General features: G+C 39.1%; 1 protein-coding gene across 1 annotated transcript in view; it reads right to left on the bottom strand.

Annotated features, from left to right (window-relative positions):
- Positions 1-14,621, bottom strand: part of RGS7 (regulator of G protein signaling 7) — a 204,666-nt gene extending 190,045 nt beyond the window's left edge. Inside the window, exons 1-2 of the mRNA XM_041469997.1 lie at positions 14,417-14,621; positions 13,245-13,356 (exon numbers count right to left, since the gene is read on the bottom strand). Coding sequence (XP_041325931.1) covers positions 13,245-13,322 — 78 coding nt within the window. The 5' untranslated portion in view covers positions 13,323-13,356; positions 14,417-14,621. The remainder of the gene's footprint in view (positions 1-13,244; positions 13,357-14,416) is intronic.
- Between the last annotated feature and the right edge of the window lie 1,155 nt (positions 14,622-15,776).

The following is a 15,776-nucleotide window of genomic DNA, read 5'->3' as shown; positions in this document are numbered from 1 at the left end:
ACAAACCAACAGCAACTGCCAAGCAAAAGAAACAAACAAGCCACTTGATTTGCAGGTATAATCATGTTTCATGGGAATACTGTGTGTAAAGCTGCATAGGTTCATTCAAATCATCAGTATCCATGTTAGACTCACTCTTTCCCTATGAATGTAAAGTGAAAGCCTGCTTCAGCATCATGAATGTTAGGATATACTGCTGAAAGATACAATTAAAGCATACGTTACAAAAATTAAACCTTGGTGTAAATAGAGCATGGATTAGTGTTCCTGGAGTCACTCACCATGACACCTATTCAGCGTTCTGACTAGCTTTAAATTCCTGAAAAGCAAAATCTCACAAACATGGCTCCACACATCAGTTACAGATATCCTCTGGGTTTTTAGTAACATGAATTAAAAACAACCCAAAGGAAAAAAAAAAAAAAAAAAAACAAAACAAAACAATACAAAAAAAAACCCAACACCCATGCGCTTGACTTCCATAGAAACACAAGCACTTGAACACAACACTTAGAGGCATTACAGAGTGAGATTAGGATGCAGTGGTTATAAAGCATAAAATGCCATTCTGTCAATAAATATCAGCACTTCCATCATTCTTCCTTCTTTCAGCACATGAGTTTCCCCTAGACAATTTACGGGAAATTGAAGGGAAAATAACCAAATCATTGGAAAACTTGTTAAATATGCCATCTGGTCTTCACAGATGGGCCTGTACCATAGGTCATGTACATCTCCTTTCCTCTATCATCACTTACTGAAGAATTAGAAGTAGGTAAAGGAACAGAAGCACTGACTTTAGAAAGTATATTATCAGCACTCCATGTGGACATTTAGCCACCATGTCTCCACTTACACTCCACTGGGAGAGAGACAACATTTTCCAGGCTGATGAAACCTAACTCAAAAGGGAAACAAAATCACCTCACCAAAGCCAAAGTTTGGATCTGTAATTAATCACAGTGATATTGTGAAAAACAACTGAAAATGATGTGTCAGAAAAATAAGGAAATAGTGGTTATCACAAAACTGCCATCATTACACTATACAATGTTCAAAACCACAATCTTATCATCAGTGTGCCTTCATAATCCACCTGAATTATCTCCAATTTGAAAATGGGAAAGAGAGGCAGAGAATAACCAGCATTTTTTCAAATATGACAGAAGAACAATTATTCATTCCATGTGTCCACTACCCAAATTTTAAACTAACTCCTTGCTCTTAAGCAAACAGCATTCTGGTAGCATCACAATAATTCTGCAGCCATGAGGAGTTTACAGTTTTTAAAGCACTGCACAAATCAAGATTTCTGTTGTTCCAATCCTCCTTCTTAGAGAAGTGGAAAGGGGTCATTTACTTTTAAGATAAATGCTGTTTCACATATTATTTAAAATAATACCCACCTTTTTCTTATCTGTATCCAGAGTTAAGCACAAAGTGCCTATGTGTCTTTCAGCTTACTTGATATGGAGTGGTTTATTCAAAACCACTCAGCAGCACAACCCAGACAATTTCTCAGACTTTCAGTCTCCTCCTGCATGATCACTTTCAGCCCTATAGGGATGCAATCAGCTGAGATCTGACATTAGGACAGTGATGTACCAGAGCACTGATCACAAATCTTCCTAGCCTTGGCAGAGAGCATGGATACCGCTGAATTGTAGTATAATACGCTCTCTGCCACTGTTTTGCCACTGTGTTCTAATGCAGATTATGTCCTCAAGATGCCATGCATTTCCAGGAAAGAGGTGCTATGCTGGCTACTGACTACTATGTCCTTTATTCTCACTTGTCATATCATTCACTACATTAGTAGTCCATGTTACAATTGATATATCAATTGTAAGAACCTATGTAGCCTGGAGAAGGACCAAGTCATTCAAAAGTCATCATTAAATTTATTTTCTTTGAAGGGAAAATGGAACACATTAATTTTTTTAAGGTTTCATCTAATTCATTCTACAATGTAGCCTACTTCAGCAGAAAACAAGAAAAAATGGAATTTACACCTCTAGTACACCACCACCAGAACAACTTCCAGTAGTAGTAGCACTTCACCAACAGAGAAAGCTTGTGGTACTAGTTTTTAAGGAATTAACCTTAATAACTTTAGTGAGAACAACAGTTACTCTGCACTTAGTGCCACATAAATAAGGCAAAATTCCACCTCTACTTCTACAAGGTAAATAGGAAAGAACCTAGCTTAAAAAAAAAAAAAAAAAAAAAAAAACCAACCAGAGGAGTGACCTTTACCCTTAACTGCATCTACTACAGGTTTGAGACATTCAAAGATGACCCCAGAATAAGTAACAATGCATTTCTAGTAACATTCTGAACGCTAAGTGGCTAATACATAGGCACAGAAACAGTCCATCTTGTAAATACTAATCAAGATAGCCTGGAAAAAGAATAGGACAAAAATATATCAATGCAACCAACCATATAGCTATAACTTAAACAGATGCTAATATATTCATAACAGCCATGGCCTACTCAACTAAAATCCATTTGGATTATATGCAAAGGTCAAAAAGGTGGGATATGATAGAAAAGTGAGAACATACAGAAACATATTTCTTCTTGCTAAGACCTGTCAAGATAAAAAATAAAATCACTGACATATGGACCATATCATGTGAATGACTGAATTTGTAGCAAATTTGAGTTCTATTTTGGTGATCCTCAAATACTGTTTAGAAGGTGATACAAAGACCATTCCATGCACTGGGGGAAAAAACAAAAATTACCTGGTACCAGTCTTTCCTGAATGGTCTCCCCAAAATACTTCAATGCCTCTTATTTTATATTTAGATTGAAAATCTTATGCACAAAAATTATCCTTTCAGTTTGCCAACAGAATGCTAAGTGCAGTGGCCTCCCACTCTCTCTCCCTCTCGCGTGTAACACCAGAGCAGAAAATTAACAGCAGTGTTTAGACTGACTGACAAACACCTGGTGACAGTGGAGACTTCCCACCCTGGAGACTGCAGAACAAGGATCAATGAATTAAAACCACCATCAAAAGACTTGATCAACAATTTGACTGGGGCAGTGGCACCAAGATCAACATCTAGCATGGAAGATCTCTTTATGAGACCAGCATTCATTGTTTCCTCAAGAGAATCCCCCTCAGCATCCCTGGGGGATGTGTGTTCCCTACTCAGGAGGAAGAGCACCACCTAGTGAAGCTCCAGCATCGTTTCTTGAAGCACCAGCAGAATTCTGGCAGTCCTGGTCATCCCTGATTGTCTCGCCATATTCACCAGCCGGAGCAATTGGTGGTGTAGCTCACATGAATACAGTGTATTGCAAGCGACAGAATGATGCAATGTTAAAATTTTTCTCTCCGTGCCTCACACTCAGCATTCTGTCCTTGACCGTACTCCATATCCTTTACTACTGCCAAAAGAGACCAGGAATAAACCCCATATAATGAGCTATTGAAATAAATTATTCAAGAACACAAAGGTAGAAATCCTGTTTGAAGGGGAATGAAGATGTATAAATCTTTAATACATTTAAATTAAATTTATATACATATTATATAAAGATGGCAAGTGAAAGCCCTGAGCTTTGCCCTGCACAACAGCATGTCTTATTTTCTGTAATTTACATTTGAGAGTTCCTAAACTTTGGAATATGGAATTACAAATAATTGTCAAGTTCAGTATCTTGGAATCAAAGTTAGCCCTCAATTTCTGGAGCAAAACAAATGTAAAGCAAAAGAATCCCAGAGACAACAAGCGCTGGCTATGGCTTGCATCACCAGCTGTGCACCACAGTGTCTGTTGAAAGGCTGCTGGCATGACAGCCACAGATACACCACAGATAAATTCAAATACAGCTACATAAATAGCTGTATTTGAAATAGAATATTTCCACAGGCTTTTCTTCTCAATGTACCTCAAAACAAGATACAAACACCACCTCAATACTTATATTGAGGACAGGACAGTGTGTTCAGTGAACTGCTGAACATGAACATCAACATCCAAAAAAAAATGCTATAGAAGTGGAGTTGATGGTAAAGAGAAAACAAGATCAGAACTATTTTTTTCCATTCCAAACACATACAAACTTAAGTGCTTCAGGGCACAACTCTCTCTAGAGCAACACATTGCTTAAACTCTAAAAAAGATTTTCCTATAGCAGATGTACTCTTCTTGCGGTACAGATTTTTAAGAAATTAGTACAGATAAAACAGCTATCTGCTATTCATCTATTAAACAAGCCAAAGGTATTTCTTCTCACTTTTGGAAACCAAACCAATGCATTAACTTTACTGGGCATTAGTATGGCTCCTGAACAGTGATGGACACAGATACACCCTCCAGTTCACAGGAGTCAGAATCTAAATATTTCAGGCAGGTAGTGTGATGACTCCACCAAGTCACAGACATGATTTATGAAAGGGCACTAAAAACCACTAGCTCCTAGTGACTTGAATGAGAATTTTTGTTGCTTAGTAACTCTTAAGGAAACTGAGACATTTGAAAACTAGTAATGCTGTGAGCGGCCATACAGAACTCTTGTTTATAGCATTCTGGTTGTCTAAAACTGCATACCTATAACTCTAGCACTTTACCACCTAATGCAGTACTTAGATGAACTTAAGGTACTCTGCATACAGCAAACAGATCTTTACAGAATTTCACTAAGACTTGTTTAATTATACTATAGACCACATATTTTGCACAGCTAAAATAAACCAGTCTATACATACAGAAGCTTTAGTATAGCCCTATGCAAAACATTCATACATTAAGTTTTACATTTGCTACTAAGAAGCTATCCTTTTTCACAATTTTGAACTTATGCCTGCAGCACTAATTATGCTAATATCAGGAGGTTTGCACTACAGCCACCAAAAGTTCTGTATTTTCGCCTCCATACAGACAGAAGTATACAACATAAAGATAATTCTTACTGTAAAATACTTGACTAAAGTTTTTGCAATTTTGAGGGTTATTATTAAACTTTGTCATTCTTCTTTTTGATATTGATTCTACATCAAATGCGCTTGTATGGCTCCTGCTGATATCAAGAGATGCCATGAATCTACATCTGAGGGCAGAATCTAGCTCACAGCAGATTAATACTTCTTGCAGTTTCTAGTTCAGAGAAGTGTAGGTGTTAAGAAGCATTAATATGTCTTTCAAAAAGCATTCAGTAAACTGCTTATTCATCCTGCTACAAAAGGAAATCAGAAAAACTGTAGTTTCCCATCAGAATTAAGGGTGCTTTTAAACAGCTGATTGAAATGTTTCAGTGCAATTAATTTTCATAACATGGAAGACAATGTACAATAGTGCTACGTCACTTACATGAGATATTGTAAAAAAACTATTATATATTTAAATACAAATAGTATACATTTTTAATACAACCATTTGGTCATCTCTACTCAATAACGAATCAATAATCAATAGGTCTTAGGGCAGCAGGACTCTGCATGGCTGGGAGGATATGCATACACACACATATACATTCACATTATACAAACATCTTCATCATCAAGAATAAGTTGAAGAGAAAAAAAAATTCCTTTGATGTTACAGGGAGCAGCTTTCACTTTCAGCTAGATAATCCTTGTACATCCAAACTGCATTGTGAAGAGATGCTCTGTGTTTACTACCTCTTTCTCTGTGGCACAACCTCCCTAGAACTTCACACTCCATTAGTCAACAGGGCTCAGCACAGGTCAAAGAAAGCAAACACACAACTCCAGCAGAAGTGACGCAGAAGAGCTAATGCAGCTTCAAAATTCCCATTTTACTGAGTTTCGGTAAAAACAGTACATGATTGCCAGGAGAATGATCATTTCACTGCAATGGATAAATTTCCATCCAGATGGTTCTTGGTGCTTATTTGGCTCTTGATTGAGGTTTTTCAGATTCAAACCAGCACATGTTTGATATGAATACTACATGATAAATTCTTAGAGCCTTCCCCAAAAAGATTTGTTTGAGTGACACGATGGATTTAATAGACTCCAGTTTCATTTAACAGCTATCGAGATGTCCTCAATTGAGTAAAAATAGTAAAACTATAAAAATCTTGAAAAATAGGCCTCTTCATTGGAAAATATGGATAAAATATACGTTACAAAGTCATCTTTCCAGTTTCTAATAATTAGCAATAAACTTTTACCCAGAAGTATATTTGAGGAAATAACAGTAAGAAGGCAATAACAATAAGAGAAAGCAAGAGTGATGTCACTGGCTTTCTGATGCCCTGACCACCTTCACAGACAAGGCAGTTTCTCTGAAACTAACCCATAAAACTGTCTCCTCAAAGACATGCTGAGCATTACTGAGAAAGATCCACAGCAGCATCTAAAAAAGGAAGCTTTCAAACACAGATAAATACACACACAAGCACAAAACCAGCCCCAAATTTTTGGAGGCTAAATAGTTCAAATGCCATAGTCCCATTCCTGTCAGTTAAGAATTCCATAAGTTATCTAGTAAAAGCTTCCCCTGACAGTTGCAATGAATTTATGAGATGCTCCTATACCTATTCCTACAGCTCTGTTTCTTGGCTCTCCTGCACTAACCCAGGCTGTTCTCAGGTGCCAAATGAAACTGTAGTTCCCAGCTCTGCTTCTCAGACAGTTCTGCTCCAATGTCCCCCATGGCTTCCCAGCCAGCCTCATTCCCACTGTATCTATTCCAGCTACTCCTATAACCAACACAAATTTTAAAAACTAGCTCAACGTTTTTTATCTTCAGCTTTTAGTTGTAGCTGGTGGCAATCTCTCACCAAAAATCAAAATTCTCAGCTGATCCCTTCACCATGGGAAACTGCACGTGAACTTTTTCTTCAATGCATCATCTCAAAGTTTCAGCTGAAGACATTTCTCTGAAGTGGTCCATCTCTACTAGTACTAAGCCCACCCTCAAGGTTTTCTTTCCTTATGCATTTTAGTAAGGTTCATATTAAACTATTAAAATTCAGATTTCTCTTGCCCTACTACTGAAATCTGTCTCGATAAAAAGAAAAAAAAAAACAACACAAAAACAGACAGGAAATAAAAAGCAGGAATAATGGATGCCATTCCAGGTAGTATTTTGCAGTCTTAGCCCAAAGCTCCCTCTTCTGTAGAAAATACTTTGCTCCTTTTTTTTACCAAAAATAAAAGGATTTTTAACTTTTACTCTGCTCTGGCATGTCACTATTGCAGTTTACCCACCTGCAACACAGAGAATAATTCCATGTATCTCTTTCACAAAAGCTTTGTTTTTTAGAGTCATAGTTGAAAAACAGCTTTTGTTCACACTCTATATTACTATATACCTGCACTGTTTACCTTTCCACTACCCTGTCAGGAAAGTTTTAAAGCATATTTTAAAAAATATATATATTCGGCTGTTTACTTTACTCTTTCTAGGCTGGACCTGGGATTTTTTTTTAATAGCTAGTGTCAATCAAGACCAGAAAGTCAAAATTCTCAACTGACCATTTTACTGTGCAAATTAAGCCGAATTTCTTCTCTTTTAGCAGCTTTTACAAACCAATTTGAAGAAGTGGGTGTAGTGATTCCTATACTAAAAGTTGCAGCTATGCTTCAATTGGTTTGAGATTCCTGAATTGGGAAAATAGCATATTTTAAAAAGTTGTATGTACGTGGAAGTATTTTATTGTATTTACTAGTATAGTTCATATCAGCTTTGGTGGGGACCTGTCAAATATTATGATATGATAGAGATTACTATAAAAATTCCTGCAGTCCACAAAGAATGTTTTAAGCCTGAACTGAAAGAAAACAAAACTCCAAAACAAACAATTTCTGCCTCAATATTGCACGTCACTCTCAATAGCATCATTGTTTCCATAGCTACAAATGTAGACTGCTTCAGAGGAAAGAAGCAGAGAAACTGAAAATGACAATGCACAATCAAAACAGGCACATACATTTTTCAGACAGCACATGTGGGATGGAGAAAGGAATTAACATGGTGGCACAGAATGCTGTGGGGTTTTTGCATTTGACAGTAATGCCAGTGATGTGAGCACATCAAGCTCAGAACAGTAAGCAGCAGTAAACCTCTCACTGCAGTATCACTTGATGTATTTCTACACCTAGTGGAAGGAAGAGAAGAACAGAAAGGATGGAAAATACCAGCAGGAATCACCAAAACAGGGAAAGCGTCCCTTTCACCAATCTAGCCACTTGCAGACTCAGACGCATTTTTTTTAATCGAGTTTCTTTGGAATTTTCAGTAATTCTATACAGTTGTGAAGACAATCAAATCCTTTATACTGCTTTTATCACAAATGATGACAGAATTTAAATACATGCTACACCTAGTACTAACTATAACCATTCCACTAACTATAACCATTCCAGGAGAGAAAACAGCAAAGTGAATCTGCAAAGAGGCTAGATACAAAACATGAGGGTGAGAGCATACAGGAAAACAAAAAGCACTCCACAGCATCTAGCAACTATTCTGTCCATCTCTATCAAGTTCCTGCTCCCTAAATTTCCCTGTGCAAAAGCTTACTTTTCTATCTTTTGATACTTCACTATCAACCAGCTATTCCAGGACTACAACTTCCTCATAACTTATTGGATAGGAACGTAAATTCCTTTTTTCCTACAGCAGGAATTCCCAAGGTTCACAAATGTAGACCCTTCCCCATCAATTCTATAATGATGAGTGTTGGAATAACACCAAGACCATCAACCAGATTCACACCAGTGCTACTCTTCTTCTCAGAAGAAGAAACAGCATAATCTAGAGGTATAGTGTAATTTAATAATTTTTTTTAAAAATTTATAAACACACCAAGAAAAACCACACACAAAAAAAAGAAAAAAAAAAAAAAACCCACACAATTTATCTCTAGTACCTTAGAGCACCCTGACTTTTCCAAAGTAGTAACAAACAAGATGCCTTCATAGAATGTCATGGCATATTCAGAAACACGTAGTACCAGAGTGATTCTTCCCTTCTCAAAGTGAGTGACAGCACTCAGAAAAATCCACCTAAAATGTCCTTCCTTAGTCTCACAGGCTCTAAGGAACACAGTTATCCATGATGTCATTTTCTTCTAACAGTCTTTTCAGGGAGCAGTTAACAAAGGCCACATGAGAACACAGCACTCTCTGCAGTCTACACTGGAAGTCATCTCTGGTGGAAGCAGAGATGGAGAATCGTTATTAAAAGATGGTGTCATTGTTTCCTCATATGTTGTCCCTCCAGCTACTGCTCATTTACAACAACAGCAGAAAGTATCATGCTTTGGAGGTGTGGTTTCTGTGGAGAATATCAGATCATGATAAACTAAGGAGTCTGAAATTACAAAGTCAGCCCTTGTTATACATGAGTACTGACATATATGACCTTCCACCACTGTCACAGAAACAGAACAAACACCTCATTATCTTTATTAGATAATAAAAGCCCCACTGTCAGTGATTTTAATCAGACTTGGCAAAAGCTATTTTAATACTTGGGGCACTGAGGAAGGTAGAGAGCCAAAATCTCAGTCACAAAAATATTACTTTTCAAACAAGGATAATCTTATTGCTACAAAATAAAGCTATCAGCTCTCAAATGAAATTAGTTCAGGCAGCAATACAATAACCATTAAACTTGCAAATCAAGACGCCTGATAGTTGCAGCATATGTTTGACTGAAAAAGTAAGCAAAGCACAGACCAGAAAGATAAAGAAAGGTTTAGCAAGACCAGCAGTAGGTCTAAAACAGGAGTTCCTAACAGGAAATTCTTATTCTTTTAATTGTGTGCAGAGATTTAAAACTATTTAAAAAAAAATTAAAAATAAAAAAAGGCTGGTCAGGCTCTGAAACTTAGAAAAACTTCAGAGTAAGGGCCTTCTACTACACTACTACATCTCAAGTTTCTTCCCTAAGACCTAGCTTGCAGCAGCAAGTTAGTGTTGCCAAAATATAAGATTTTTGCATGAGCAATTTGTGATGTTAAAATAGTATGGATTTCAGTCTCTTATCTCTTTTAATTGCTGAATAAAATGGACTCTGTCAGAGAAGAAATGAAAGGAGGAGTTTTATATTTTTCATATTTGCCTCAGGCTACCAGCAGAAAAATTCAGGACTTTTTCTAAGGTATGTCAGTGCCAATGATGTGTCACATGTCATTACTTTATAATTAGGCTGATAGACAAAAAGAATAATGCAGCTGACATTCTATTAAAATAAAAATTATTCCCCAAGGCATAAAAACACTGACATTAGCATCTTAAAAGGCAGAGTAAAAATTATATAGGGAACTATTTATCTGTGCTGCTGTCTTTTCCAGAATCAAATAAGTTATTCTTAGTTATGTGTGTATTGAATATTGAATTATCCTATGCTGATTTTTTTTAATTCTTTTTTGAAAACAAAACGTAATTAAACCATTGCTCAGCTAGGAATAAAAGCTACTATGAGAATAAGATACTATCTACACTCTATATTACTTGAAATTACAATTTGATTATCAATTGTTCAATTCTTCAAATAAGCATCTAATCAAAAAACAAATACATTTTAAAAAATAGAAAACCAGACTTTTTTTGTCATGAGTTTGAAACAATTAAGCCTTAAAAACCAAATTTGAAAACACTAGGCCTTCCTTCTGCTTAAAAATTCTATAAAACACTCCTGACAGAATCAGGGTTTAGGCAATACAGGCCTGTAAGTCCATATAGTTCAGAACATATTTAGTTCAGATTGTGTCTGGAAGTTATTCAGACTGGAAGAATTACCAGATTACAAAACTGTGGTTTATAGCCAAAATAACAGCCTTCACAGCACAGCCAAATTTTAACTCTCCATTAACATAAGTAAGAGATGTCCCATCTACTCTTTGCCAGTACAGATATCACAAAATGTTTGCTTTTCCATCTGTTGATGTATAAACTACTGAAAGAAAGCATTTCCACCTTTATGCATTTCAGCAACATTACTCAAAATATCAGACTTCAAATTCAGTTTGGACTGAACTCAACCAGTAGCATGTTTATATTTTTTTTTTCTAAAAACTGTTAATACATTTCCAGTTGGCCAAAAAAAGAGAGTCCTTCATGAAGCTGTGAGATCTAGTTCTTTGTTCATGCAGTGCTTTCATTCCCAACACAATGACAGACAGAGAGAGAAGTATTGTGTTTTCAATGTATTACAAAAAATCCTGTGATTTAGTTGTTCCTATTAAACAATTACACTCAGAGATTATATACTCTAAAGTGACATGATTTCCACTTGACTGCCTTCCTTTTATGTTCCAGACCCAAAATTTAGAACATACTTGCTTACACCACTATCCTATTTCAAGAAAAGGCAGACGACTTCTTGAAAAGTTATCTATTATTTTGTTGCCTGTTTCTTGAGTACTGCCAAAGGAAGGGCTACTTAGTTTTCTCTCTGTACTCTAACACAGTGTGCATAATCTCAAATTATCTTTAATTCACCATGCTAAAAAAATAAGTAGGCAAAAAAAACCCCAAAAACAAATAGGGCAGGTAATGCTGTAGAAGATCAGTATTTTTCAAAGTTTAATACTCAGAGCACAACTTGTTCTCTTAGTGACTTAATGACAACAAGGGAAGGACCACGGCTGCACTGAAGGACACAAATTCCTATCATCCCTTTACAGATGTATCGCAGAGAACAAAAGACATACTTGATGTCTTGATTTGCTGAGCATACACCTGAAGTGTGTCCTATTCCCACTCCTCATTTTCAAATCTCCTGTGCATCACCAGGACTCTCATCACTTGCCTCAGCTGTTCCATTCAATCTGGATGCTGCTCAGAGGTGAAGCTGTCTGGAGGCCATGATAAATTTTGGCATGAGGTCCTACTAAACATCCCAGGTCACAAATTTTACCAAACTCACCAAAGGAAGAAAAAAACATTTTCTCCGTGTCCTAAACTAGCTGAGAAAACATCTTTTTGCCAGCATTGAAGTAAATGGCAAATGTGGAAAGATTCTGTTTAGAAAGATCAAAAACCTACAAGGAACAATATAAGGTCTGGTATATTGCTTTTCATATGTGCAGCATATTTTCATGTATGCAATTGCCTTTTGAAACACATCGGTGGTGTTAATGGCAAGGTAATCCTGTGTTTTTCTAGATGTGCATTTGTAGAAGGATAACCACAGTTAGGTTCATAAGTTCATTCACTTACATAAAAAGGAAGCTAATTTCACAAAATAGCAGATACAACAAACTAAGTGAAATCAGCAACATATCTGAAAACATGAAGAGAAAAAAGCATGCATCGCACTTCAATTTGAGACTATTTTTTAATTTCTGGGAAAAGAACACTTACCAGTTACTGTTTATACTTCAGTTCACCACAAAGACTAAACTGATTATATATCAGATGTTTTCTATTACAGTTAACTTGTAAGGGGAAAAGTCAATGCCTCTAACAAAGTAAAGTATTGATTTTTTTCTGCCTGGTAAAAACAACCACAAACAAGTTAAGAAGCACTGTGTTCTAAGAATAAACAAGCAGTTGTATAATTACTTATTTCAATTTGCAACAGCAAAATTGTTTTTTCTCCATTATTATTGGAATTTATGTTGTTATTCTTTTTTCTTAGATGTAATTAAGGCTTTTTGAAAAAAAAAAATGTATAATGCAAAATCTCCAAGCATTTACCCTCACTTAAATTAAAGCATAATCACTAAATAAGCCTCACTATTAGAGTTCAATACCTGGAAATTTAGTTTATTGATGTTGTAAGAATAACTACACTAGAAGCCTTACCAGAGAAAAATTCTAAAGTATATGTTTTTGGGGGATTTTGACTTGTGGCAATCACAGTTAAGTGAGATCTTTAATCAGTTTTTCCCCTCATATGAAATAATTTAATGGTTCTGACTTCTCTGCACAAGACAAAAATACTGTATAGTACGGTTTATATTTAGCTTTAATACATATGAAATCATTTTACAAATAAACTTTAAAAGTGAACACTTGACCTCAAAATATGGTCCAGTCTCTGGCACATCACCACCATCACATATCATATGTATCAATGCAGAAAGTGACTGAAATACATCAAGTATCTCAAACTGAAGAGCAGCTGCTTCTGAACAAAATGCAAAGTTGAAGTGTGCAAATTTTACCATTTCAAACCATTCAACAGATACAGTCATTTCTCTATTCAAGAAATTGGAGAAAAACAAAAATAATGGCTTCGCTTGCTAGGCAAAAAAGTCCAGGACTTCACTTTCCTCAGCTTCTGAAAAACACAAAGGCTTACCTTTCTGTACACCAGCATGTTTGGGGACTCATCAGCCACCCCACTGCTGCTTTGCCCATAATTATTTCCTTGTGCCATGTCCCACAAATTTGATCCGCTTTTGGATGTTGCACTGTAAAAGGTAAAAGTGGTTTCAATAGGGCATCACCTCAGGTCTCCTTGCTTCCCTGATGATTAATGGACCTGACTTTCTACCAACATGTTATCAAAATCAGTGTATGCTCTCACTCAAATAGATATTTACATGGGAGCGAAGCTGCTAATTCACCATTTACTGTCATTACTCTCTTTTGCCGGTAAATTATGGATGTAACGTGTTGATCTAATTTAAACGTTAATGAATTGTCCCTGGGAACAGCTCCCTGACACACCGCTGAGCACCACATCACACAGACGCCTCCTCACAAAGCGCTTCTTCCTCCTCTGCGCGGGGCTCACCAAGGGACGCTCTGCACCTTCCAGGCCAGTTTTGGGAGGACTGACTCGGCCCGTGACGCGTATTCAGCAGTGCCCTCCGCTCGCAGCTCGGGTCGTAGCAACTTTCACAACATTCAAAGGCACGAAAAGCAAGCCAGACGCTTTGAACCTCCCTGTAATTCACCAGCACATCTGTGCTCGTACATACGCCGGGGCAGGGGAGCAGGTGATGAGGGAAAATGGAGAAATAAGCCAGAACACTGTTCCGGTTGCTTTCACCTACTTTCAGCGCACTTTACCGCCAAACACCGGCTCCCTGCCAGCCCCGTCTGCTCCCCGCCCTCCCCCGGGTCACACGGGAGCTGCACTAAGCAAGAGCTCGGATCATGCCGTAGCTCCGGCTTTGCACGCAGGTGTAAGAATGTGCTCCATCTACAGACCACACCGGCGGATGCGGAGAGCCCGGAGAGCCGCCGAGCCCTACTCCAAGCACTAACCTCCCGAGCCCTCTCCAGCCCCCGAGACCCCTCGCGTTCGGGCTTGGCTGCCCCCCGTCCGCCCGCAGTGCCCGGGGGTGGGCGGCTGCGGGCGGCCGAAGGCCGGGCAGCCCGGCTCCCCCGCGGGCAGCCCGCAGCTCCAGCACCGCGGACAGCGGCGGCACCGCCCGGGGGCCCGGCGGGAGCGGGGCCTCGGCTGCGCCGCGGGAGGCGCGGGGCGGGGGCGCGGAGGGGCGCGGAGCCCGCCCGCTCGGTTACCTCCTGGGCCAAGGTCACTGCGCGCTGGCCGCGGCTCCTCGGCTGCTCCTGCTGCTCCTGGCGCGCCCCGCGCGGTGGGTGTCAGCCGGCAGCGGGCGGAGGGACGCGGCGATCGCTCATCACACACGCACACACACGCACTGCGGGCGGAGGCGCTGCTGCCGCTGCCGCCGCCGAGGCTGCGGCTCTGCCGTGCTCTGCCGGAGCGGCGGCAGCTCAGCTCCCTCCCCGCAATGGAGCGGCCGTCACGTGGGGGACGGGCACGTCAAAGGTGCTGCCGCCGCTCCGCCACACAGCAGCAACCTTCCTCCTCCTCCTTCCTTCCTTCTCCTCCTCTTCCTCGGCGCTCTAGGCTCCCTCACCGAAAACAGCGGCCAAGAAAATGCAGCTGCCAGCAGATCTGGCAGCAGTCCCTGTAAATGAGATTAGGCATCGCTGGTGGGCTGGGCAGGAAGAGAATGTGGGCTAATGGGATGGGGAAGGAAAAGGGGAGTTGTTGGGGAAACTGTGTCACCTCCTTCATATTTCTTTACTGACAGCAACAGGGAATCTGCCTCTTCCTCTGTCTTATGCTGTATACCTCATGTATATTTTTCAGTGAAAACTAAGGAGAGCCTGTGCTCTCTTGGCACTGTAGACTTCCCTGAGCAGTGGAACAGAGAGAGCAGAGAGTGAACCTGTTTCAGGCAGATAGGAAGAAACCCTGAGGACACCTCAAGTCCCACCTGGGACTTGCCATGTCCTAGACAGCTAACTGCCTAATTTGTGAAGGCCTCACATTGGCTACGATAAAAGAAAAAAGATCAGGTCTCTCACACTTACTTCCCCATCACATGCAGACAAGAATGCTTTTGCAATACTGCTTTTGCAAGGGAGTTGAAATGCCCAGAACTCAACATCCACAAGAACACAAGGTACTTAAGTGGTTTCACTTTGGTACATTTCGATTTAAAAGTGTCTTTTCTGGACACAGTAGCTCTTATTACAAGAATGATCTTGCAAAAGAATCCTCTACTGTGCACTGCACCTTGGTGGAGTGTGTGCTGGTAAATCATGCAATTCAAGCAGAGGTTTCCATGCACAGTGGGTCACCTTGACTCTTACTCTTTCTACCTTTCTCACATCTCAGAGAGCCTCAAAGTGACACTATCCTGCAAGAAGATTGTTATTATCATCTACTGCAACTACTTTTAATTACTCTTCCAAACTTTTCAGACACCTTGAGATACTTTAACAGAGGATGTGGTAAATTAGCTCAGACAATGATAGGGAGTCACATTGGCAAAAACAAAATGAAGGAAAAAGGACAGAAACAATCTGGACTTTTTGGAGAGCTGAGGAAAGGAAGATATAAGTTTAA

This window comes from Pyrgilauda ruficollis, unplaced genomic scaffold (assembly GCF_017590135.1).
Source record: "Pyrgilauda ruficollis isolate IOZ18807 unplaced genomic scaffold, ASM1759013v1 scaffold24, whole genome shotgun sequence".
In the NCBI taxonomy this organism is placed as follows: domain Eukaryota; kingdom Metazoa; phylum Chordata; class Aves; order Passeriformes; family Passeridae; genus Pyrgilauda; species Pyrgilauda ruficollis.
The sequence above is the reverse complement of the archived record's forward strand: the minus strand, read 5'-3'. Positions and strand labels throughout refer to the sequence as shown.